At 24.6% G+C, this 27,526-nt stretch overlaps 1 protein-coding gene across 11 annotated transcripts; it reads right to left on the bottom strand.

Moving 5' to 3' along the window:
• Positions 1-1,919: 1,919 nt before the first annotated feature.
• Positions 1,920-26,397, bottom strand: Schip1 (Schwannomin interacting protein 1). 11 transcript variants are annotated; one of them, XM_015333714.2, is made up of 13 exons: positions 26,201-26,397; positions 25,657-25,817; positions 22,435-22,506; positions 20,321-20,589; positions 18,729-19,075; positions 18,081-18,440; positions 16,838-17,471; positions 15,991-16,085; positions 9,234-9,392; positions 6,906-7,017; positions 5,981-6,339; positions 4,436-4,647; positions 1,920-3,063 (listed from the first exon to the last, which is right to left on the bottom strand). In XM_015333714.2, the coding sequence occupies exons 3-13, from the start codon at positions 22,491-22,493 to the stop codon at positions 2,874-2,876; spliced, it is 2,796 nt and encodes a 931-aa protein (XP_015189200.2). In that variant the 5' UTR covers positions 22,494-22,506; positions 25,657-25,817; positions 26,201-26,397; the 3' UTR covers positions 1,920-2,873. The 11 variants fall into 11 exon arrangements, with proteins under 11 accessions (XP_015189200.2, XP_015189201.2, XP_089034689.1 ...); XM_015333715.2 differs by having other exon boundaries at positions 26,217-26,397; XM_089178563.1 differs by lacking the exon at positions 26,201-26,397 and having other exon boundaries at positions 25,657-26,110.
• Positions 26,398-27,526: the final 1,129 nt, after the last annotated feature.

Raw genomic sequence — 27,526 nt, 5'->3', positions numbered from 1 at the left:
ATTAATAATGATATGCAAAAATTGATCGACGATGATGTTTTTTTTTCTTTTAAGAGAAGACAACAAAAAAGAAAACGATTATTTAAATATTTTCCATTTTCAAAAAAGAAACAAAATATACACCAGAACAAATTATTTTCCCTAATAAAATTATCAACCGCACCATGTTTTTCCAAAAAAAAAAAAAAAAAAAAAAAAATTCGAATAGGAATGTAACAAAAAAAAAAAAATTACAAAAAAAAAACTATCTTTTCTTATTCGTTAAATCCAACATTTTTTCTTCTATTTTTTCTTCTATTTTTTTGTTTTTGGTTTTTTTTTTCATATAATTGATATGCAATACTGCTGTATTTTAAATTATAGTAAATCGTAGTATAATTGGAACAAAATACAACTAAAAAACAAAACAAAAAATGAATACAAAAGAAAATAACAAGAGTACACAAATCAAATATTGAGTTAGCAAGAAAAGTAATTTCATTTTGCATCAATAGATTAAGTTATGTTTGTTTCATCATTATTCTTTTGTTAATGTGTTAAAATTTTGTAGATAATTGAAAGTTCCTTTTTTTTTTTTTGTATAGAAAGTTAATAAAATTTAGTTATTTAACACGTTCCGTGGCAAGCCCTTTTTAACCGACTTCAAAAAAAAAAAAAAAAACGAGGAGCTTCTCAATTCGACTGTATTTTTTTTTTTTTTTTAATGTTTGTTATACCTCAGAACTTTCAACTGGGTGCACTTGCAACTGGGATTTTGATGATTCTTTTTCTTTTTCTTTTTTTTTTTTTACCTGACTTGTCAACTCAAGCCATTTAATTTTTTTTTGCTTTAAAAAACAAAATCAACAAATCGCATTACCATGTAATTATAAATTATTTGTAAATATATAACAATTGAACAAACATACATATGTGCATTGTTTCTATACTACATTTTGTATAATGCATCAATATCCTTTAATAGGAATACTTTTTTCTTACAAAATTCAATTTGTTAATAAACAAAACATATATTTTCAACGCATAAAATGGTAAAAGTGTACCACCGATGATGGTACACACGTGGCCTGATGAACAAGTTTAACGTGTACCACCGGTGGTACACGTGACACGGAACGTGTTCATTTAAAGTTCATTTATTGTATTATAGAAAAACAATTGGAGTGTTTTATTTTAAACTAAAAAAAAACAAAACAAAAAAAAACAACCGAAATTACTTTCTTGCCCCAAACCCAATAATTATAATCAAATAAATACAAGAGAGATTACAATTGTTTTTGGAAGACATGGAAAATAAACGAAAATTAATACCATATATATATAACTTATTTATATAAATAACGCGATAATAATAATATAACGAAGAAAATTAATACAATGATATAGATATTTCAAGTTTTTTTTTTCTCATTTTTTTTTTTCAAACATATGTGCATCATCCACTTATAAGAAAAATCTCTGCTTTATATACAAATTACATTGAAGATAGAAAGAGAGAAGGAGAGAAAGAGAAAGAGAGAGAGATTTGTTTTTATTTTCTTTTATGGGGGATTGGGGTTAAGGAGGGGGGGGTGAAGGAGGGAGGGGGCGCACTATTATTTAAAGGCAATGTAGATACACACTTGGTAAACATTATTGCATGCATTAAATTTCGTGGATTACAATCAGATCGTTTTTCTTTTAGATCCGTATATAGAAATAGAGAAAGAGAGAGAGAGAGAGAGAGAGAGAGAGAGAGAGAGAAAAGAGAGAGAGAGAGAGAGAGATAGAAATAGAAATAGAGATAGGAAGAGAGAGAGAGAGATTGCAAGAACAATTCTCTTCGTACTGAAACGTAGAATAATTTTTTTTCCTTTGTCTACTTTTGTTTTTTTTTTCATTATTTTTCATTTTTTTTTTTGGGGTATTGTTTAAGTTTCTTTTTCTTTTTTTCTGACCATTTGCTATTTACGTATAATAATTATAATTAAATATTATAATTATATACGTACGAGTATAATATTGATACGCGTACGCGTTAAAATCCTATAACTTTGCTGTATTATTTATTTTTATATATTTCGATAACGAACAAAGCTGTAAAAACTTGACTCTTCTTTTTCTTTTTTGTTGTTGTTGTTTGGTTGTTGCTTTTTTACCTTTTTTTTTTTTTCTTCTTTTTTTGAAATTATGGAAAACAATTCTTTATTTCCTTTCTTTTCTTTTCTTTTCTTTTTTTTTTGGCTTTCTTCTTTTGTTATGTTGTATTTTCATTTTTAATCTTCATCATCATTTTTAGAACAAAAATCTTTTTCGTCGTACATCATCCTCTTAATCTCTCAGCCCCCATCCCCCCAGCCCCAGCCCCGGCCCCGGCCCCGGCCCCTGCCCCGGCCCCTGTCCCGGCTCCGATTTTTTGTTTCGTAATCAACGTCCTTGCTAAAAAGTACTAAAGCCCAGGCACACCTTGGATTTATTTTTCTTCAAAAGATTGCAGCGTTGTTGTTGTTTTTATTTTTATTTTTTTTTTAAATCCAGTTTTATACGTTTTCATCTTCTGTTGGTTGATTGTTGTTTTTGTTACTCTTCTTCTTCTTCTTCTTCTTTCATTGTATTCCATTTTCTTTTAGAATTATTATCATTAATCTTATTAATTATTATTAATTATTATTATTATTATTATTATCTGAACAGACGTTTAATTTTTTTTATGTGTGTGTGTGTGGGTGTTTTTTTTTATAAAACGCTGCAAAGCTTCATCCCTTCATTTTCTTCTTAGTCTTCTTCTTCTTCTTTTTCTTTTTCTTTTTCTTTTTCTTCGTCTCTCTGATGAATGAATTTCTCCGCTCGTATTTTTAATTTCCGACGAGACTACGCAGTCTCGTGGCAAAAGATTATTTTCTAACGAGTGCAACTAAACTACGGTGCGTCAGTTTTGGTTTTATAGTGTTTTTTAATTGATTGATCGTAGTTTGTTGCTGTTGCTGTTGTTGTTGTTGTTGTTGTTGTTGATTATTACGATTAGCGGTAACCGTTTGTTGTTGTTGTTGTTGTTTCTTTTTCATTGATTCTTGCTTGGCACCTCTGTCAAAAAAAAAAAAAAAAAAACAAAAGAAACAACAAATTACAAATATTTGTTAAAAAATAATTCTTAATTATTAATATTTATTTAATCAATATTTTAAGAATAAAAAAAAAGGAAGAAGTATAAATAAGCTAAAAAAATATGAGTGTCGATTAATAAAATTATACACCGTTAAAAGTTAATCATTAGAAAGAAAACATTAAAACAAATGTACTTTTACTTTAAAACAATTACAAATATTAATAATTTTTATTAGAATATTAAAATAATTCTTAATTACTCGAAAGAAATGTTAATTGTAATTTAAAAACACCGAGTATATGATTGGAATATTGTCTTCCTCGAAAATCACCTTCAGACAGGTCATTGTCTTCTATGCCAATACTTTTTATTCAATGTTGTTTACATGACTTTCTAAACGTTACGCATGTGTATAACCGAGAATAATATTCCTAATAAATAGAATCTCCTTATAAGGAAAGTCATATAAACAACAGTTGATAATAAAACTCTCATACGGAGTACGACGTGTCAGTTTTAACATTGGATTTCGAAGGGGATTACGTATGGAACGTTATTCTACGTGCTTTTAAATAACAATATAACATTTCTTTAGATAAATTAACAATTATTTAAGATATATCGAATATTATATTAATATTTTAGGATTCTTTTAGCATTGTGTATATTTTATATATATATAAAGATTATTTTAGTATTTAAAATTTAATTTACTTGTTATAAATACAACTTTCAAAGTTAAAGAGTAAACTCGTTAAATATATATATATATTATTATATTATATATAATATAATAATATATATTATATAATATATAATATTATATAATATAATATAATTAATTAATATAATATAATATAATTAATAATATAATATAATATAATTAAATAATATAGTATAATATAATATAATAATATAACAATAATAAATATAATAAAATTAATATATTAAATAATAATAAAAAATATAATAATATTATAATATATAATAATTAATATTAATTAATATATATTATATAAATAATATATATAAATTTTAGAATAGAATAGAAATAATAAATAAATAAATATTATATTATATTTTTATATATATAATAAATATAATTATTAATTATTATTAATAAATATATATATATATATATATATATATATATATATATATATATATATATGTATCTTAATACACGTATACGTATACACGTATAAACATACATATTAATATAATTAAATTTACAATACAAATTTACAATACAAATTTACAATAAAAACATTAAACGGTGTATAATTTTGAAATGACACTCAATATAAATGAATGACACGAATATTCATGAATTTTTCTAATAATCCTTACAAGTATCGGGTAAGATCTTCAACATCGACTAGCATTGAATCCTGTTCCATATGTAGATCGTCCCTACTCAAGAGTCCTTCAACTAAAGCCTCGTTCAAAGCAGCAATTCTCGCATGTAAGTCATTAGCTATTACTTGTAACTGTGCAACGTTTAATTCCGTAAGTAAAACTCGTGATAAACGTCGCCTATCTTCACCTAGTTGTACGCCAACCTTTAACAAAAAAAAAAAAAGTAACCATTTAATAATCAATAACAGGACCAACAAATTTTATAGAAACATTTCTTTTCAATTTTTCATTACAAAAACATTTGTATTATAATATATTCCAATTTAGTACTGCATGTACATTTTGTTTATAGTATGATTAAGGTATACAGTAATTACGAATGATAATTAATTTATATAAAATATTAATAAATGTATTAATAAATGTTTTAATAGTAAATTCAAATGATTGAACAGAAATGTTTCTTTAAAGTTTGTATATGATGCATATTTCAACTTGGCATTGCATGCAATTTTGTTTATAATATGATTAGGGTATACAGTAATTAGGAATAATAATTAATACATTATTTAATTTACATAAAATATTAATAAATATATATTAATAAATGTTTTAATAGTAAATTCAAATAATTGAACGGAAATGTTTTTTTAAGCTTTGTGTACGGTGTATATTCCAACTTAGCATTGCATGCACTTTTGTTAATAGTACATTATTTACATACACATTACGGTATACAGTAATAAGCAATGGCAATTAATACATAAAATAAATATATAATAAATGTTTTAATAAAAAATTTAAATTATTTAACACAAATGTTTCGTTAAAGTTTGTATACGATGCACATTTCAACTTGGCATTGCATGCAAGATTGTTAATAGTACAATTACGGTATACAGTAATTAAAAATAATAATTTATGCATTATTTAATTTACATAAAATATTAATAAATATATTAATAAATGTTTTAATAGTAAATTTAAATAATTTAACACAAATGTTTCTTTAAAGTTTGTATACGATGCACATTTCAACTTGGCATTGCATGCAAGATTGTTAATAGTACAATTACGGTATACAATAATTAGAAATAATAATTTATGCATTATTTAATTTACATAAAATATTAATAAATATATTAATAAATGTTTTAATAATAAATTCAAATAATTGAACGGAAATGTTTTTTTAAGCTTTGTGTACGGTGTATATTCCAACTTAGCATTGCATGCACTTTTGGTTATAGTACAATTACGGTATACAGTAATTAAAAATAATAATTTATGCATTATTTAATTTACATAAAATATTAATATAAATGTTTTAATAGTAAATTTAAATAATTTAACACAAATGTTTCTTTAAAGTTTGTATACGATGCACATTTCAACTTGGCATTGCATGCAATTTTGTTAATAATACAATTACGGTATACAGTAATAAACAATGACAATTAATACATTAATACAAAGGTTTATATAACGAAGATTAATATTATTTAATGAATATGAAATATAAATTGATTCTCTTACTTTTTCCAAACTGGATCTAACCATTTCCGTGATTGGACTTTGTTTGAGCCTTTGCCTTTCAACTTCCATTTGCATATGTGCCATTTCTTTGGCTTGTGCAAGTGCCATGCGTGCTTCTGTTTGAAGTTTCGCTTGGCGTGCAAAGAAATCTGCTTCATCAACCGGGGCTGAATTTGTACCAGAGTCGAGTCTCAATGGTGGTAGGCTTAGTACTTGTGGTCTCGAGGGTGCTTGTTGTTTTGTTTGTTGTTTCGATCCACGGGACATTGGTGTTGATCCCGGCAAGGCGTCGCTTTCTGAGCATGATGATTCAGTATCTGACGGTGTTTCGTTCATGAAGCAAATTTGAAGATTCATACCTTTAATAAAACAATAATACAATTAATTACATTCAATCCATTTTATACATAAAATAATAATAATAATAATAATAATCATCATCATCATTTCATCAATTAACTTACACTTTTTGTTTATTTTCAATAGAAATTTGTAAAACAATAGTTTGAACAAAATATAATCCCAATATTTAACGTCATTTTGTTAATAGTTCAACGATTATTTAAACAAACTAAACACGTAGTACACTCTTTTTACTTGCAATAAAACTTTGTATCAACTTTGAATCAAATTCAATCCCATTATTTGACTATGTCATCATGTTAATAGTTCACAACGATAGTTTAAATAAACTAAACACGTAATACTTTAATTTCCAATAGAAATTTCGTCCAAAAACAAATCGTCTAAGTTAATAATTGCAAGCATTTTATTAAATGTCACATGCCGCGCGTTAATGGTTTCATATAACGATCCGTAAGTGAAGTATCTTTAGATCTTAAAGGGTTCGAACCCTTTAAAGGTAGGTTCTCGTACGAAAAAAAAAATAAATAAATAGAAGGGATGAAATGAACCTGATACGAACCACTTTGTAGACGTGACTGAAGGCTTGGCTTTCTTCCTCGTTCAGCGCGCATGTCTTCAGCGTCCGGACCCATTGCTAATCTTCTTCTAATCTCCTCACGGTCAGTTCTTCGCTGTTGGCAAATAAAAAGTATTTTTCTATATATATACAAGATGTATATTGTATATATATATATATATATATATATATATATATATGTTATGTGTTGTTATGTAGTTACAATTTTTACTAGGTACTTTTTTATTTGTCTTTAGAATTTCCGCAAGCGTGAAAAAAAAAGCTCCTTCATCTCTTCCTCCTCCTCCTCCTTCTCCTTCTTCACCTCCACCTTACACTGGAGAATTTTATTGCCTTAGGCCAGAACAAGCACCTTTCATTTCGACTTCGTATATACGAATATACTCGTGTACAGTCTAATAATGCATGCCTTCGTTTTTTACGAGCTTGTTCCCATTTTTTATTTTTATTTTTATTTTATTTTATTTTATTATTATTATTATTGTTGTTGTTGTTATTATATTATTCTTTTTTTTTTATTATCGTCTCAAGAATCACAAGTATTTCCTTTTGTTAACTTTTTACCTACGAACAATTCTATACGTGATTTTTATTTATTTATTTATCTATTTATTTATTTATTGGTAAGCATTCTTTGTTATAAGATTGTTTTTTTTTTTTTAGAGAGTTGGAATAGTTTCATAATAATTTTATATTTAACAAATAATAATAATTTTAATATTTGAATGATTAAATCCTATAAAGTACTATAGAATTTTGTGAATTAAATTTGGAATGTGGTTAAATCCTATGAAATAATATAGAATTTTATGAATTAAATTTTGAATGGTTAAATCCTATAAAAAACAATAATAATATATAATCCTATGAATTAATTTTTGAATGGTTAAATCCTATAAAATAATATAGAATTTTATGAATTAAATTTAGAATGTGGTTAAATCCTATAAAAATAATATAGAATTTTATTAATTAAATTTTGAATGGTTAAATCCTATAAAAAACAATAATAATATATAATCCTATGAATTAATTTTTGAATGGTCAAATTCTATAAAAATGAAATAATAATATATAATCCTATAAATTAATTTTTGAATTGTTAAATCCTATAAAATAATATATAATTTTATGAATTAAATTTGGAATGTGGTTAAATCCTATAAAATAATATATAATTTTATTAATTAAATTTTGAATGGTTAAATCCTATAAAAAAACAATAATAATATATAATCCTATGAATTAATTTTTGAATGGTTAAATCCTATAAAAAACAATAATAATATATAATCCTATGAATGAAATTTTGAATGTTCAAATCCTATAAAAATGAAATAATAATATATAATCCTATGAATTAATTTTTGAATGGTTAAATCCTATAAAATAATATAGAATTTTATGAATTAAATTTAGAATGTGGTTAAATCCTATAAAAATAATATAGAATTTTATTAATTAAATTTTGAATGGTTAAATCCTATAAAAAACAATAATAATATATAATCCTATGAATTAATTTTTGAATGGTCAAATTCTATAAAAATGAAATAATAATATATAATCCTATAAATTAATTTTTGAATTGTTAAATCCTATAAAATAATATATAATTTTATGAATTAAATTTGGAATGTGGTTAAATCCTATAAAATAATATATAATTTTATTAATTAAATTTTGAATGGTTAAATCCTATAAAAAAACAATAATAATATATAATCCTATGAATTAATTTTTGAATGGTTAAATCCTATAAAAAACAATAATAATATATAATCCTATGAATGAAATTTTGAATGTTCAAATCCTATAAAAATGAAATAATAATATATAATCCTATGAATTAATTTTTGAATGGTTAAATCCTATAAAATAATATATAATTTTATTAATTAAATTTTTAATGGTTAAATCCTATAAAATATAATAATAATATATAATTTTATTAATTAAATTATGAACGTTGTTAAATCCTATGAAAAACAATAATAATATATAATCCTATGAATTAATTTTTGAATGGTCAAATCCTATAAAATAATATATAATCCTATGAATTAATTTTTGAATTTTTTTGGTTAAATCCTATAAAAAATAAAACAATAATTTTTATTAAATAAAACCCTTGCAAATATGAAAGTACCTAAGTATAAACAATAAATTTGTATTACTTATATTCCTTCAAACGAATAAAAAAAAAAAAAAATTACCACAAGTGTTACGTTATAAAAACCCATCACCTTTTTCAAAAGAAAAAAAAAACAAAACAAAAAAAAAAAGAAAAATAAACCTGTAAAATTGCACCTGTAACGTTTCATCTGGATCACCTCGTATCAATCTATCGAATCTTGCGATCAAATCTTCCCTCTCGGGATCTTTTTCTTCTTCTTTTGGTTTCTCACGAATCGTCACTTCCGGTACCAGAAGAACAGGTGTTTTGGTTGTTGTTTCGTTGTCATCTTCCTAAGAAGTTTCAAATTTATTTCCATTCGTTGGAATATTTTTCATTTACAAAAACAAAAAAAAAACGAAAAAAAAAACCAAAGAACAAACAAACGAACGATTTTTACTGGGCGACAGCTCAATTGTATTTTTTTTTTTCTTCTAATATTTATTATTATTATTATTCGTATATATTCACAAAAAAAAGTTTAAAAAAATTTTTAAATCAACTCTTGCGTGGGTGGAAAGAAGATTAAAAAAAAAAAAAAAAAACACAAAAACGTTCAAATACGACGAAATAAAATTCGATTAAATACTACGATGTTATAGTCAATTTAACGTTCACCATTTTGTCGTCAATTATTGGATTTTGTATAACGATTAAAGGTCAAAGTTCAATATATACTTTTTTTTTTTTTTTTTTTTTTTTAAACCGATAAACCTAACTCTGATATAGATAAATCGTTTTTTTTTTTGGTTTATTTCTCCAAGTTGTTGTTCATTCAATTTAATCTGAATTTCGTTGTAAACTTCAATGATCGATTATATTGATTATACAAATAATAATAATAATAATAATAATTATAGTAATAATAATAGTAAACAGGAGAGAAATAGAGAAATCTGTAATCGCAATGCAATTAGTTTTCCTCAATCCTAAAAAAAGGTTTACCAACTACTTTCAAATCGCACGTTCTAAATGATCTTTAAAAGTTCTAAGAGAGTATATATATACTACACATGATTGGAAAACTCTCTTTCTATATATATATATATATATATATATATATTTTCTTTCTAACCATACCATATATATGGTATATTACATTATTATTACTATATTATTATATATATACTATATATATAAAAAATATACCATATTTATAATATATATATAATAATTAATATTATAATAATATTATAATAATTATTATAATAATAAACTAATATATATATATATATAATATACCAATATTTTTATAATATATATAATAATAATTAATATTATAATAATAAACTAATATATGGTATATTATATTATTATTACTATATTATTATATATATACCATATATATAATATATATATAATAATTAATATTATAATAATAAATTAATACATATATATATATATATATATATATATATATATATATATATATATATATAATAATATACCATATTCATAATTATATAGTAATAATAATAATAATATATATATATATAAATAGAGTTTTCCAATCGTGTGTGGTTTGGTGTTCAAGTGTTAGCAAAAAGGATATGGTTATCATATAAACAACCGGTTATAGTAATTTGACATGTTAGATATAATTTATCCGCTGTCGCCCATTTAATTTACTACAAGTTAGGGTTCTTATTACTTCTGTATAACTTGTCATTATTGAGCAACCTGAATCTTACGAGATCAAAATCGTCGTAAGTGAACGTGTAAAGATCAGCAACGAAACGCGAATCCTTCTTGTAATGTCTTCTTGACTTGTTGCTGCTACCCATATTGCGTTTTACTTTCTTCCTTTCTTCCTTACTTTCTTTTTTTTTTTTCTTGATCAATAATAAAGTGCAATTTGTTATTTTTCTTTTTTCTCTTCTTATCGTTCACACGATCACACACATACACGTATCTATGTAATAAATTGTATACCCCCTATCGTGTAACGCAACACGCAATATGCAAAACAAAACAAAACAAAACTCATGCACGAGATCAAAAAATACAACACAGATATCAATCGGAGTTTAATTAGAACCTTTTGAAACTTCAATTGAAACTGAACTGGAAAACTTAAACTTAAACTTAAACTTAAACTAAACTAAACGAATCGAACCGAACTTAACCGAACTGAATTTCTTTTTTCTTCTTATTCTTCTTCTTCAGGTGGACGTATCCTTTTTTTTTAAATTTAAGTATGAAATTAACAAGGTGATAATGATTGTGATGTTCTTGTTGATGTTGTTGTTGCTATTACTAATATTACTGTTGCTGATGGTACTGTTGGTATTGCTGTATTAATACTGTGAGAGTAGGTAACTGTCTAGGAGCGTCTAACGTCTGGCCACCAAGTCGTTCAGGATCCTTGGTGAAAGTGGTCGACACGGTTGACGCGACCGTGGCACTTGTGCTGTTGCTTTTGCTGTTGCTGTTGCTGTTTTATCCGTTTACTACTTTCGGTCCTTTACCTCGTATTTTCTGATATTTTCTTCAGTAATTATATTCCCCTACTTTTCTTCTTCTTCCTCCTCCTCCTCCTCCTCCTCTACCAGCCTCAACACTTTTGTTCTTTACATTACTCCTAAATTAAGCGAATTTAATTTTATAAAACAATTTTTCATTCCTAATCACCTAATTGGATACGTTTACATGGTTTTTTTGTTTTTTTAGTTTCATTGTTTTTTTTTTTTTTTTTTTTATTCTGTATTTATTATATTCTGTATTATATTTATTATAACAATTTTTTATTTCTAATCGCGCATAACTTTTGGATACGTACACATGGTTTTTATTTTTTCGTTGGTTTCATTGTTTTCTTTTCTCTTTCTTTTTATTCTGTATTTTTATTATATTTTATATTATATTTATTATATTTTTATTTTTTTATTCTTTCATTCTAGAATATATTTATTATTCTTTTATTTCTATATATTTTTTTGTATTCCTTTATTCTATATTATATTTATTATAACAATTTTTCATTTCTAATCGCGCATAACTTTTGGATACGTTACACATGGTTTTTATTTTTTCGTTGGTTTCATTGTTTTCTTTTCTCTTTCTTTTTATTCTGTATTTATTATATTTGATATTATATTTATTATACTTTTATTTTTGTATTCTTTTATTTCTATATTATATTTATTATAACAATTTTCCATTTCTAATCGCATAACTTTTGGATACGTACACATGGGTTTTATTTTGTTGTTGTTGTTGGTTTCATTCATTTCTTTCTTTCATTTTATTCTGCATTATATTTTTCTGTATTAAATTATTTATTCTGTATTTATTATATTCTGTATTATATTTATTATAACAAATTTTTCATTTCTAATCGCATAACTTTTGGATACGTACACATGGGTTTTATTTTGTTGTTGTTGTTGGTCTCATTCATTTCTTTCTTTCATTTTATTCTGTATTATATTTTTCTGTATTAAATTATTTATTCTGTATTTATTATATTCTGTATTATATTTATTATAACAATTTTTCATTTCTAATCGCATAACTTTTGGATACGTACACATGGGTTTTATTTTGTTGTTGTTGTTGGTTTCATTCATTTCTTTCTTTCATTTTATTCTGCATTATATTTTTCTGTATTAAATTATTTATTCTGTATTTATTATATTCTGTATTATATTTATTATAACAAATTTTTCATTTCTAATCGTATAACTTTTGGATACGTACACTTGGGTTTTATTTTTTGTTGTTGTTTTCATTGTCTTTTTTTCTTTCTTTCTTTCTTTCTTTTTTAATTCAAAAACTTTGCCAAATCTTTATCACTAATTTATCGTCGTGTTTTCTTCTTTTTTTATTACTAATAATTTCTTTTTTATTTAATGTTATACGAATTAATTTATTCTTCCTATTATTAATTTGGATATTTAAAAAAAAACAAAAAAGACGTAGTTTTTAATACTGTTATTAATTTTAAATATAAACTACAAAAGAAAGAAAAGAAAAAGAAAAAAAAAAGAAAAATCTTCCCGTAACATTAATTATCGTTAAATTGTTGATTATTATTTACAAAAGTACTCTCTCTCTCTCTCGAGAATTATCCCTCACCCTCCCCGCCCCCGCCCTCGCCCTCGCCCCCCTATTAGAAAGATAGTTAAACAAAAGAATTCTAAATTGTCTTTGAAGTAGACGTAAAACGTTTTGGTTGGTTGATCATGCGAATCCCTTGACCTATGTATAATACTTCTACTTTCGGCTAGTTTAGATATCTTTTTCTGTTTATCTATTTTTAATTATTTCAAGATGATCTTACTAATAATGATCTCTCTTTTATTTAATATATATATATATAAATAATAACTAATAATAAAATATAATATAAAATATATATATATATAAATAATAACTAATTAAAAAAAATATTAATATAATCATCCAAAATTGATTCTTGATCAAATAATTCACAATTACAATTTATATTACATGTTTAAATACAAAATTAATTCAATTATATTAATTTGTTAAATTAATAATTTTTCTTTTCCCTTTTATTTATCTTTCTCTCTCTCTTTCTCTCTCTTACTCTCTTCTCATTTCCGTTTCCGTTTTCTTAAAATTAACATACAATCGTAGAGTTACATGTTAGATCGTGCATAATAAATTGAATCTGACAATCAGTTAACGAGAACGTAAATTGAGATCATTATTGAAGATCTTTTTGTTGTTATTGTTGTTGTTGTTGTATTTAAACATAATTGAAATTATATTATACAAACAATTTACAATTTAATAGATCTCAATTAAAAAAAAAAGAAACAAATGATAAACTTTACGATTAAATTATTATTATTATTATTATTATTATTATTATTATTATTATTATTATTATTATTATTATTATTGTTAATTATATTTCTTAATCTTTTCATGTTGTTTTCTTTATATTTTTCATTTCAATATAATAATCAAACGTCATAGTTTTATCCTAAGTGTAAGTGTAACAAAATTTCCTCTGACTGTAACTCTGTATGATTTCATTATATCATTCTCGTGTATATTAGTATTTTACATGAAAGATTAGATAACAAAATCGAGTCTGGGTCTTTGTAAATCTAAGTCCGTTCCTGACTAATGGCCTCGAGCGAAAGCCTACATATGTAAACGCCTACTCTTTATATATTTAAGTGTGTGACATACATATGTCTATGTAAACAAACATATATATATATGTATATTACAGATTAAGAGTTCAGTACAATATGTAATGTCCAAATTTTTCATATAAATATAATATAACATATATATATTATATATTATATAATTGTATAATCAATATATATTATATTGTATTATAATATTATTATTATTATTAATATACATATATATATATATATGTTAACTATATTTATAAATTTTATTATTTTATTCATAAATATATATTATTTTATTTTAATAATTAATATTTATAAAATATTAATTATAAAATATAAATAATATTAATTATTATAATTATTAATATATATATATATATATATATATATATATATAAATATAAATTATTAATATATAATATAATATAAATATATATATATATATATATATATATATATTATAATATTATATATTATTTTAATTAATATATATATTAATATTATTTTCTTTCTTTTTATTTTTTGTAGTTATTTAAGATTTAATTTGTTAAATAATCTATAACATAATAATAATAATAATAAAAATAATAATAATAATAATAATAATAATAATAATGATAGTAATAAATATAAAATACTATAATTATTTATTTAAGTATAAATGGTGAACAAAAATGTTCAACACACACAAAACACACACACACATATTGTACATACAAGAATTCATTGTTTAAATCCAATATTTATCTAAAAATACGAGGATGCATATCCGGTAAGAATGACAGCGTGACTGTAATACGATCCTTGACCCTTTTTAAGACTAAAATATCTCAGGTGTATACTCATGAAAGAATAATAGGAGTACTAACGTGAATGTGATGAATTTTTCTTAAGTAACACAGGAAGTAAGATAGGGAAACTGATCTTATGTCGTCTCATCTCCATTTATAAGAATGAAATGTTTCTTTCTTTCTTTTTGACAATCAACGCTGATACTTTCATTTAAAATCATTCTTAAACCTATAATAATTTTTTCATAATTAATAATTATTAATTGTTTCATTTAATCTTTTGCTTAATTCGCGCTGCACAATTATTCGTGATACGTAATTCGAAATGAATTTGTTTTGATTGTAATTATATAATAATATATATAATTACTTTTAATATATAAGTAATATATAATATTATTATTAATATATAATTTATTTAATAATATATAATATTATTATTAATATATATATAATTTTATATAATTATATACATAATAATACAATTATATTATATTATATATATAATACAATAATATTATAATTCATATAATAATATACAATAATATAAATGTACATAATAATATATAATTACTTTTAATATATATAAGTAATATATAATATTATTATTTATATATAATTTTATTTAATAAATATTATTTATATATTTATATATAATAATATTATATATTATTATATAATTATATATTATATAATACAATTATATTATATTATGTATATATATATATATATATATATATATATATATATATATATATATATATATATATATATATATATATATATATAATACACAATAATATTATAATACAATATTATATATTAATTATACAATTATATAATTTAACAATAAATATATATATATATATATATATATTTACGTATAGTTTATCTGCTGCGAATGTGTATGAGTGTGTGTTTGATATTTATGGTTAAAAAAGAAAAAAAAAGAAAACCAAAAGAATTATTCAAAAACTTACCCGTCGTTCTTCTTCAGCTGCTCTTAAATGTGATTCGATAGCATCCAGGTCAATTTTTGGCATTGCCGTCTCAATATTGAACACGTCAAATCCACCTTGAAGAAAAAAGAAGAAGAAAAAATAAAATAAAAAGAAGAAGAAGAGGAAGATTACAGTTGAGACTTCGTAGAAATACTATTGCAATGCAAAACGTGGCACAGTCGAACTAAATATAACGGGTCATAATACCGATTACTATTGGTGTATTTGTAATAAGGTGATTCGATCATTCGTTTTTAATTTCTTTCATTTTCTTTTTTTTCGTTTTTTTTGTTTTTTTTACTTCTTTTTTTCCCCTCTCCAATTTAATTACTTTCAAGTTGTTTTTTTAAAACCGACCATTTGAGTGATTATTTTAACGATATTATTCTTTTTAATACGAAAATGATAAGGATAATCATATCCAACCAATATAACGTTAAAACGTGTACAAAAATACGAAATGTTTGTTTAAAAAAACAAGTAAAAGAAAGAAATAACAAAATTACCGGTTATAACAAGTCTTAAAATTAAATATATCTAATGTAATAATAAATGGACGCGATACACACACAAACACACACTGTTTAAACGTTATAAAACTTGTAGTCGCGTGTGTTATTAATTTCTAACTGGATACGAACTTCTTCCTCGACGTATTTTAATCGTCTGTCTTTTTAGATTACGCTAATCTGGGTATAAATCATAAAAAATAAAAAAAAGAAGGAAAATAATACGGGTAACTCCTAAACGATTACTCACATCAATCAACATTACTAATAATAATATAAATAATTAGAATGAAAGTATAAAAATAATAAAATGATACCTGGGCCGTTCTCGGTATCGGCTCTTCTCTTATCGGGCCTTCTTGAATTTGATGAACGAACTGGTTGCTGTTGTTGCTGTTGTTGTCTTCTTTTCGTTTGATTCCTTACCGTTTTTTCTTTCTTTCTAGAATCGGCACTGGACGTATCGGAAAGATCACGATCAAGTAACTTATTGGTGTCTTCTGAATGTGGATCCTTGCGCATGTTGCGATTCCCGGATGCGGAACGCGATGAACCGCGGGATGAACCACGCGATGAACAACGCACGGTGTCAACGGCCTCCATGGCTATTACGTCCGGTACCGATTGTACGTATTTTTCGAGATCGACACCGATATCTCGGCCGATACTCGATAGAAGATCGATTTCTTCAAGTTTCGTGTATGTTGATTGTTCTTCCGTGTAATTATCGGTATCGGTATTGGTTGTTTCCGAGTCAACTGGTGAAACGTTTGATAATAATGTTGTTTCTGTTACTGTTGGTATTGGTAATGGTGGTGTTGGTGTTGGTGATGGTGTTGTCGTAGTCGTTGTTGCTTGGTTGCCTATTTTGGTGCGTTCGTTGCGAGGCAATTCCTTTGCCTCGCGTATGAGGTCGATGTGCTGCTGCTGCTCCACCACGCTATCCTCCGTCTGCAAATGAATTCAAGATTATAATAAATGAAAATACGATTGACATCGTAAGACTATTATTTAACATCGTTTTATGTTACGTTTAAAATCGTTATACTTTTTCTATTGCTTCGGGGATCAATTTGAAATACATTTTTACCGGCATGCGTTCAAGGGTTTCCCATTAAACGTTTTATATATTCTTTTGCTTTTATCACATGCCGATACCGATAACAGACAAATCGCACACGTTTTACATCGCTTTGCTTTGCTTTGCTTTGCTTTACTTTGCTTTTAACGACATATCTCATTTATTCACTTCAAACGTTCTTATTCTTTTTGTATTTCTTCCTAATGCAATAATAAATTAAATTCTATCGTTGCACTTGACATACAATTGCTGCTTTCTTTTTTTAACCGAGTTCATGTATATGTATATATTTTAAGAGATTACTTTTTTTTACTTTGCGCGGATAATTATGACAGGGTGTAATTCTTTTTCTTTCTTTTTTTTAAATTACAATTGTTATTGAAAAATAATTCCCCCTCTTTCTTCATAATTATACGCACCGTTTGTAAGTATTATTATTTGTTGTTTATTTCATTTCATTTAATTATTTGATTATTTACCTCGCCTATTTCGCTGGTTTTTCCCGAATCTAAGATCTCCTCGATCTCTGGAAATTGCAACGTCTCCTTTTTACCAATGGACAATTTTAATACTTCCAGTTCAACGTTCAATTCTTGTCCCTCGTGTTCAGTTTGAAGTATTTCTTCTGTGATATGATGATGATGGTGGAGATGATGATGATGATGATGATGATGATTGAACGTATCTTCAGATTCTAATGTCAAGAAATTGTCAGTCTCGATGATCTCTGGCTCCGGTGAAAGAGTCTTCTCTTCCGATCTCGAAACCTCAACGCTTTTAACGTAGTTTATACACTTTTCTGAGGGTGGCACCACTGACTCGTACAGAGAAGTAACCGTCTGCAAAACCACGTGCGTCAGATAAATATCATGAGAGAGAGAGAGAGAGACCTATCAAACGAATGATAAATAAATTTATTTATAAAAGTATACTCATACTTAAACAAATTTGTTGTTAAAAATATATTTAAACTAATATTCAATTATGATACAAAGTATTATCAAAAAAAAAACAAAAAAACAAAAAATTAACATATTAAATTTAAAAAAAATAATAATAAAGTAATATTTAATTAAACATATAACAGAATAGGTGAATGATCAAAAAGTTAGATGACAAATATTTACCTGTATATTAAATTTAGGTTTTTCGTAGAAAGTTTTATGATCGTTTCTTTGTCCACAAAGATGATTAATACTCTCGTCGATATTATTGTTATATTCGTTACCGTTTTCGCTTGATCTAGCGTCGATATCGTTCAAACGAATATAATCAGGACAACTGTCGTGTTCGTCTTCGGTAAGATCAGTGTCCGATAATAAAGAAGGTGCTAGATGTTGAAATCCTGGATAATTTGTATTAACTATACCGCAACAACCGGATGACGGTAGGTTTCCTTCCTCAGAAAGATCCGACCACTCGGAAGGTGTTAACTCGTGGGACGATGAATCCTCACGTGAAGATGAATTACGTCCTGTAAATAAAAGTTTTATACTTGTTTTTTATTTTTTTTTAAATATTGAAAAAAGAATAACAAGAAATAATTCTAAACATTTCTAAACGGTTCTTCATCTTCTTCTTCTTCTTCTTCTTCTTCTTCTTCTTCGATTGATTGAATGACTGACTCATCATCTTGTTCATCGTGGTTGGTACTTTTGTAATTCGTGAACAGGCCGACCAGCTGTTGCTGCTTCTGGGGCCTGGTCGGTTATGGTTGGCTCTTTCTATAAATTCTAACTGCGAATCTTCTCAGCTAACCAATCTACTTTACTATCACTCACTCTCTCTCTCTCTCTCTCTTTCTCTTTCTCTACTTGACTCTCTTTAAATTGCTCCTCCCGTTGCGCAATTTATCCCTTCCAAGAGATCTGAGTTGACGTGAATTCACTTTTAACGGAATACTGTTATATCGTACTTGGAATTTATCTTTTACTCTTTCTATCTATCTGTCTATCTTTGAAGAAAATTAAATAATATTCTTCAAACGTGATGTCGTTAAATGTACTTCATGATTAGGATGATACTAGTCATCGCTAAAAGGTGTAAAGTGTATAATCATTGAACTTGAAATAACTTGATATCTTCCTAACGTTGAACAATGTCAAGGATACATATCTTGATCATATATATATATATGTATATTAAATTGATGTAAAAATAATTATGATATTTAAGTATCGAATTTAACAATTTATATTATAGGATTTTTTTATGTTAATGTGTAGTAATATTAAAAATTAAATAATATAATATGCAACATTTTGTGTATGCATAGTAATATTATTTTAATATTACTAATAATATTACTAATAATATTATTATTTATAATAATATTATAAATTAAAATCTAATATTATTATAATTAAAATAATAATAATATGTATATATTTAATTAAAATAATATGTATAATATATATTAATAATATTATTTAAAATAAAATAATATTACTATATTATTTAATTATATTATATTATATTAATATAGTAATTTGTTAATTAATTAAAATATAGTAATATAATAATTAATATATACTATATTATTATAATTACACTATATTTAATAATACTATATTATTTAAACTAATTTATTAATAACGTATATTTCTTTTCAGAAAATATTACTTCAAATTCCTATTACCTTTGACAACGAGACCAACAATTATTTAAAGATATCAAATGATTATAAATATTTATTAAATAATAAAAAAAAATGAATTACCTTCGTAATCAGCAAGACTATCGATTGAACTGTTACGACGTATTCTTGAAGTAGTTAAATTATTATTAATATTGTTTCGTCCGTTGTTCGTTGTTATTAATTGAATATCATCACGTGCAATAGCAAGAGATGACCATATGGTAGTATCCTCGGCAACGTGAAATTCAACAGTTTCTTCCAATCCAAAATCGGTTGAGGTTGATGTTTCGTTTTGGTTGTTAACTTCCTCTGTGGTTGCTTGATTCTCGTTGTTTCTATGAAGCTGACTGCTTAAAATAAAATAGTTCAAGTTAATCGATACGATTCGTTTCTATTAGTTCAACACAACACTTCTCCTATCCTAGATATAAATATAGTAACTTTACATCTGCATGCTTTTTTCTTACTCTTTTTTCTTTTTTCTTTTTCTTTTTACGAGCACGAAGAAGAAACTATCTATAGAGATGAACGTATATCTATCTGTAGATATATTTCTATTTACAAATTACAATTGATCTAATGTGAAATATATTTAAATATATATTTGTATCTTAATTATATATATATATATATATATATATATATATATATATATATATATATATTCATGGGTGAATGTGTGTGTAAGTATATGTATGCAAAATGTTAATTTTGATAATATATTTATTTATATATTTTTTATTATTTTATATAATATATTTTATTATTATACTTTTATTATTATATATATTATATTTTATATTATTTGATATAATATATTGTTATTTATATAATATATATATTTTGATAATAATATATTTTATATTATTTGATATAATATATTGTTATTTATATAATATATATATTTTGATAATAATATATTTTATATTATTTTATATAATATATTTTTATTTATATAATATATATGTATTTTGATAATAATATATTTTATATTATTTGATATAATATATATATATATATATATATATATATATATATATATATATATATATATATATATATTTTGATAATAATATATTTTTGATAATTCATATATTTTTTATCTTTCTTTTATACAAAAATATATATATATATATATATATATATATATATATATACGTGTATTAACTTTAAACAATTTAATAGGTCACAAGAGTGAAAAGAGAATGATGATATATTATCTGATAATGTAATAGGTGAAATGTTATTTAAAATAAAACAAAAACCTGGAATACACTTTAACAGTATATTATAAAAATAGATAGAGAAGATCACGTTTGCTTATTACTTGTTTATATCAACTAACCGTAAATTTATTTATTAAACAAAATAATGTAATATCATATGGTTATATGAAATTTGTAATTTAACAGATTTAAAATAGAAGATAGAAGAGATAGAAGAATATAATTAATTAAAATGATATTTAAACGATAGAAATTAAAATGTTTATAAAAAAAAAAATATTTTACAGACACACACAAACACACACACACACACACAGACACACATTTTTGTTCAACCATTTTTAATGCTCACATATTTATTATCATCCTTTGTTCGTTTTAAGTAGAATGATCAAAAAAGGTGCTAATGAATTTCAAGAGCTACTTTAAGTAACATTGAAGAATATAAGTATCTTTATACAAAATTAGAACATTCACGTAATTTTTTTTTGTTTTTCTTTTTTTTTTTTTCTTTCTTTTTACGTACAAAAACAATTCAAACGTTCAAACAAAATGTACAAAACACATTCAAAACAAAACGTTCATGTTGCACAATTAACAGAAAATTGTTTTAGACTAAATCGACGTAACACGTTTATACACACTTTGTAAACTTCACTAAATCCAATGAGATTGTTATTGTTTATTCATAATAATAAATTATGAAACATATCTCTTCTACACATCTCGCGTGTAAACGAATAAAATTTATAAACAAAAAAAATATAAATCGATAAGTAGTAAAATATCGATTTAGTGAAAAAGTTTGATGTCAAACGTTGATTCTCTTGTTTCTCGAAATAAAATACAAAATATCTTTCTCTCTGGAGTATACTTAAAAGAACAGTAACAACAACACAACAACAAAAACAAGAAAAAGAACAAATAAATTAAAAGAAACTACAGGAATGGCAAAAGGTGTAAACTTACTTATTGTTCAGTCCTCCAGGATGCAAAGGTAGCGTGACGATGGTCTCCTTGAGTCGCATATCGAATCCTCGTCTGTAAAAACAAAAAAACCAAAAAAAATGACAAATTTTAACGAATTGTTTGAATAATCCTATAAACAAAACAACAAAAATGAAATATATTTCAAACACATGATTTATTTGTACTTAGTTTAAATCACATTTTAAAAATGAATAACAATTAATTTTTAATGAAATTAATATTAATAAATTATGTAAATTATATTTCACACTCGCCTATATTGTACATATATATATGTTTTATTTTTTTGTATTTTACGAGATCATTTTTTCTGTCTTCTGTTTTTTTTGTTTTTTAATATTTTTTTTATAAATATATTTTTTAATTTTTAATTCGTTGTATTTATAATCGTTGCACGAATTTTTAAAACTATTGCAATAATACTGATGACAATGAAACAAATTATATATATATATATATATATATAAATATATGTATATATATGTATATGTATATATACGTTTTATCGTGAATAAAAATAAAAAAATTAAATAAATGAAATAAGAAAAAGATATGGATAAATAAAGAAATAAAATCTGAACGATAGAATCATTGTTTATGAATGTTAACGTCCAGCAGTGACTGTTGTGATGTTAGAATATTGTGAGAGGAATGAATGGAAAAAGGAAATGGGACTCACCGTCGGCCATGTTGAAACCGTGCGCAAGGGTGCTCGCGTTTCCCGTGGTTTATCGACTTGCAACCAACACCCTCGTTTCGTTCTCCTTTCCTTCCCCTTTCTCCACCCCTCTTTTATCTATCTACCTACCTACCTACCTACCAACCTACCCCTACTTCAATCCCTACTTTTATTCCTTTGCTACTCCACCCTGTCTTACTCTCTCATCTTCGACTGGGAAGAAAACGTGGGATATTTATTTATAATAAAATATTTTGTTGATAATCAATAATATTGTTTTCTTTTTTTCAGAAGGGCCCTCTTTGATTTTCAGAATTTTAACAACTTATTCAATTTATCGATTTACGAATATTAATTTATACCGTAATTGATTTTTTTAATATAAATATCATGTTTTTTTTTTATTGTTTACAATTAAACACGGATGTGATGGTATTTTTTTTTTTTAATAGAATTTTAATTAATATAATAATGTAATATTAATTAAATATAATATATATAATAAATATTATATATTTTATATTATTATATTTATTAATTTAATATTAATAAAATTAATATATATATAGTATTTAATTAATATAACAATATTTATTATATTCTATAATATTATTTATTATTTTATAATATTATTATAATTTATAATATTATATTGTATAATGTTATTATTTTTATTATTTTCTATAATATTATTATAAAATATAATAAATATTATTATATTAATTAAATTATATATATATAATAAATTAAATATATTCTATATTATATTTAATTAATTATTACTTTATATTATATAATATAAAATAAAGTTATATATATATATATATTATAATTGGAAATTTTACAGAATATCGAATATTGAATTTGAATTAATTAAATTGAATATCATTTGATCGTTCCTATTACCATCAAACCATCCCTCACTCCCACTCTATGAAATCTTTCTATTTATTCAGAGTAATGATTTTCTTTTTATAATTATTATTTCGTTTAAACTTAGGTACATTATAATATAAGTGTGTTTAATAAATCGTAATCTTGTCATTGTCCCTTTTTTCTTTTTTTTCAAGAACCCCCAACGATTTATTTCAATGGCTTCTGTTTAAACTCTCCTTACACCTTGTCGTCGTATTTCTTCATCACACTGAATGAATCTTGTTACGTATCGTCAAGAAAAAAAAAAAAAAAAGAAAGAAAAAAAAGGAGAATTCTTTACAGTTTCTCCCCCATCTTTTTTTCTTTTTCTGTTTACGTACAAAGATACTCGTAAGAAGTTCTGTTAGTCGAGATGAGGTTTCCTTGAAACAACAGTAGTCTCTTTCATGTTTTCTTTTTCTTCGTACCTAAACTAATCGGATTATATCATTTCTAACGAACCGTGTTCTCAAATTTCACTCGATCGATGTGTCAAATCTTGTGGTGGGCGAAGAAGGACAGCAGGCTGATTGTGGTGAAGGGAAGAAGGGTGAGGTAGAGGGAATTTGAGGGAGTAGTCAAAAATTCGTCCCTGTTACTTTATTCACTAAAAATAGAAAAATTAGTAAAACGTAAAGTAAGTTTTAGGCTCTTTTTCTTGTTTTTTTGTTTTTTTTTTTTACCTCCTCCTCCTCCTCCTCCTTCTTCTTCTACGTATGCGTATGCATAATGCTCGTGTGCGTATTGTGTATGTGTATGTGTGTGACTACATGCGTACATGTGTGTATCTGTTTCGTAGAAAGAGTCACGCATCGATCGATCGTGTAACTCATCTTTGTGCGTTGAATTTTGCAGCGTTGAGAACACCAGGTCCCTTTTCCTAATTAATGAAGATTCTTTATCTTTGTTCGACGTTAAAAAAAAAAAAAAAAATAAAAGGGATGAAGAAAAATAAAAGATAAGAAAATAATATGCGCGTTGACACGCGTGTATTTGTATTTTGAAATAATATTATCCCTCAGTTTTTCGTATCACGAATGAACATGGCTGCTTTTACGTAGAATTAGTTCAAATACTTTAACTTTACTGCAGTAACGGTAACAGTAACAGGATGCTGCTGTTACTACTACTGCAATCTTTCCAATCTTTTCAAACGAATTCTTCTAATAAACTTTAAATAAAATGAAATAATGTTTCTTATAAGTATTGTATTTTATATCAAAAGAATCGAACCAAAATAATGCAATTGAAATTGAGAAGAACATTTGAAATTAAGGGATAAAAATGGAAAATAGTAATGTTAATATTAAAAGATACTTATTGATTGATAAAACGATCATTTATAGGATTAGATTAAAATAGAAAATAACGATTTAAGAATACACCCACCCTTCTTAACCCTCCCATTCCACGGTTTAAAAGAGTCGAGTGCTTTGCACCCTGTATATACTTCTATATATCTGACTATAGTCATAACGTCATACACCTCAAATCTTTAATATTAAAACAAATCAATTTAACGAATTATTGTGTCTTCTTTAAACACTATTATTCAATATTAATAATTAATATAATTCGTTGTTAAATAAAATCAAAAAGTTACTTACGTTATTCCTGTAATTTGAAGTAATTAGACAATGTCGTCAATCTTATGCGATTAGTCGAATAAGCAAATCCTTAGATTGATTTAAACGATGTTAGATGTTAAAAATCTATGATCCTAATCCTCTTCTTGTCAATCATTCCACAACAAATTCAGACCACCAGTCTGAAAACGATTGAATGATGATAATGACGATGATGTATCTTTCTTTTTTATTTCTATTTTTTTTTGTTTTTTGTTTTTTGTTTTAAATCGATAGAACTATATTCGCGAACAATGTTTTTATCTCGCGTTTATCAAACTCTTAACAATGATATAATCAAAAATACATTATTTCAATGTAGGATGAGATACGAATGATATTTTAGTGATGGTTGGTTCAAAGTGAATAGAAAGGAGAGAATTTCGCGAGAAGAACGGGAGCAAACTGAGAGAGAGTATATAAGCTCGGTGTTCGATCTCTATCTAGCTTTCTCTCTTTCTCTTTCACATATATAGAGACATAAACACATACACACACACACACACACACACACATACATACATACATTTACTTTCTCTCACCCTTCGTCAGAATATAATACAGCCGCGCGTGCGCGTAAATTCCTCGTGGGGTTGTTGGCGGTACTATTCTACGGAATCGGATCGAATATTTTTTCTTTATTTCCTCTCTTTCTCTTTTCTTTAGCATTTTCTTTTTTTCTATCTCTTTTATTATTTTCTAGTCTTTTTTTTTCCCCCCTGTCTTTTCTTTTTTTCCTCATTCCCCTACCCAATAGCTTTTATTCTCCTTTCATCTCATTTTTTTCTCTCTCTCTCTTTTGTCTCTATCGTTTTTCATTATTTTTCTTTTCTTTTTAATTCCCAAACGTAGAGAAATATATTCAAGAGATAGAATATCAATTGGAATGTTTCTATGAAAGTATTAGATGTTTAAAAGCGTAGGCGTTGTATATAGATGTAATTTTCTAATCCGTTCATTGAACTAGTCCTATTTCTAAGCAGTATCCCAAGGATTTAGATAAACATATGAACATTTTATTTGTTGCATACAAATGTATGGTTTGTTGATGTTCCAATTATTTTTCTTTATGTAAAATTAATGGTTTTTTATTATGTTAATTCATTACTGAAAAGAAATAATAGAAATGAATTATTATTTAATTAAATGAAAGGAATGTGTATACCTAATTTGTTCTTGTTTCGCATTTTGTCAAAATTCAATGTCGATTTTTTTAAATGGTTGACTATAATAGGCTTTGTCCTGTCATAAATAATTGTCGTTGTGAATTTATATGTATCGAGTGGCCTAGAATCGTTGCCAGATTTTTCGAAGGACACTATTTCTCTCTGTCAATCCTTTCAATTTAAAGAAAATCTAAAGAAACGTTTTAAAAGGACAATTTAAATATAATTTAACAATCGTGAGATATATTTTTATTGATATAAATATGAAAATATATATATATATATATAATACCTCTTAGTGTTCTATATATATACAAATTTATAAATGTATAAATACAAATTATGTTAGAATCAATTTTGAAACTTCATATTAAATAATTAGAAATATTATAATTCTAAATAGAAAATATTGATTTGGTTTCTAACACTTATCGTTGATGCGACGTGAAGTAAATCAAAAGTTGCTTGTAATCGATCGCGTGTATTGTTTTATGCGTTCGATATATATCGTTTCTCGTCTTGCGGGAAATTTGAATTCAATCGAACTATTATTTTCAAATTAAATTATATATATATTGTATATATACATATAATATATTAATATTTATTTAATAATGAATTAATATAAAACATTAAGTGAAATTTAATTATTCTACGAATTATGATTCACTTGTGAGACTTATTAA

Source organism: Polistes dominula, unplaced genomic scaffold (genome assembly GCF_049000335.1).
Source record: "Polistes dominula isolate Pdom_NZ unplaced genomic scaffold, Pdom_raw_medaka contig_11, whole genome shotgun sequence".
Classification (NCBI taxonomy): Eukaryota; Metazoa; Arthropoda; class Insecta; order Hymenoptera; family Vespidae; genus Polistes; species Polistes dominula.
Note: the sequence above shows the minus strand (reverse complement) of the source record. Positions and strands in the feature narration are given on the sequence as shown.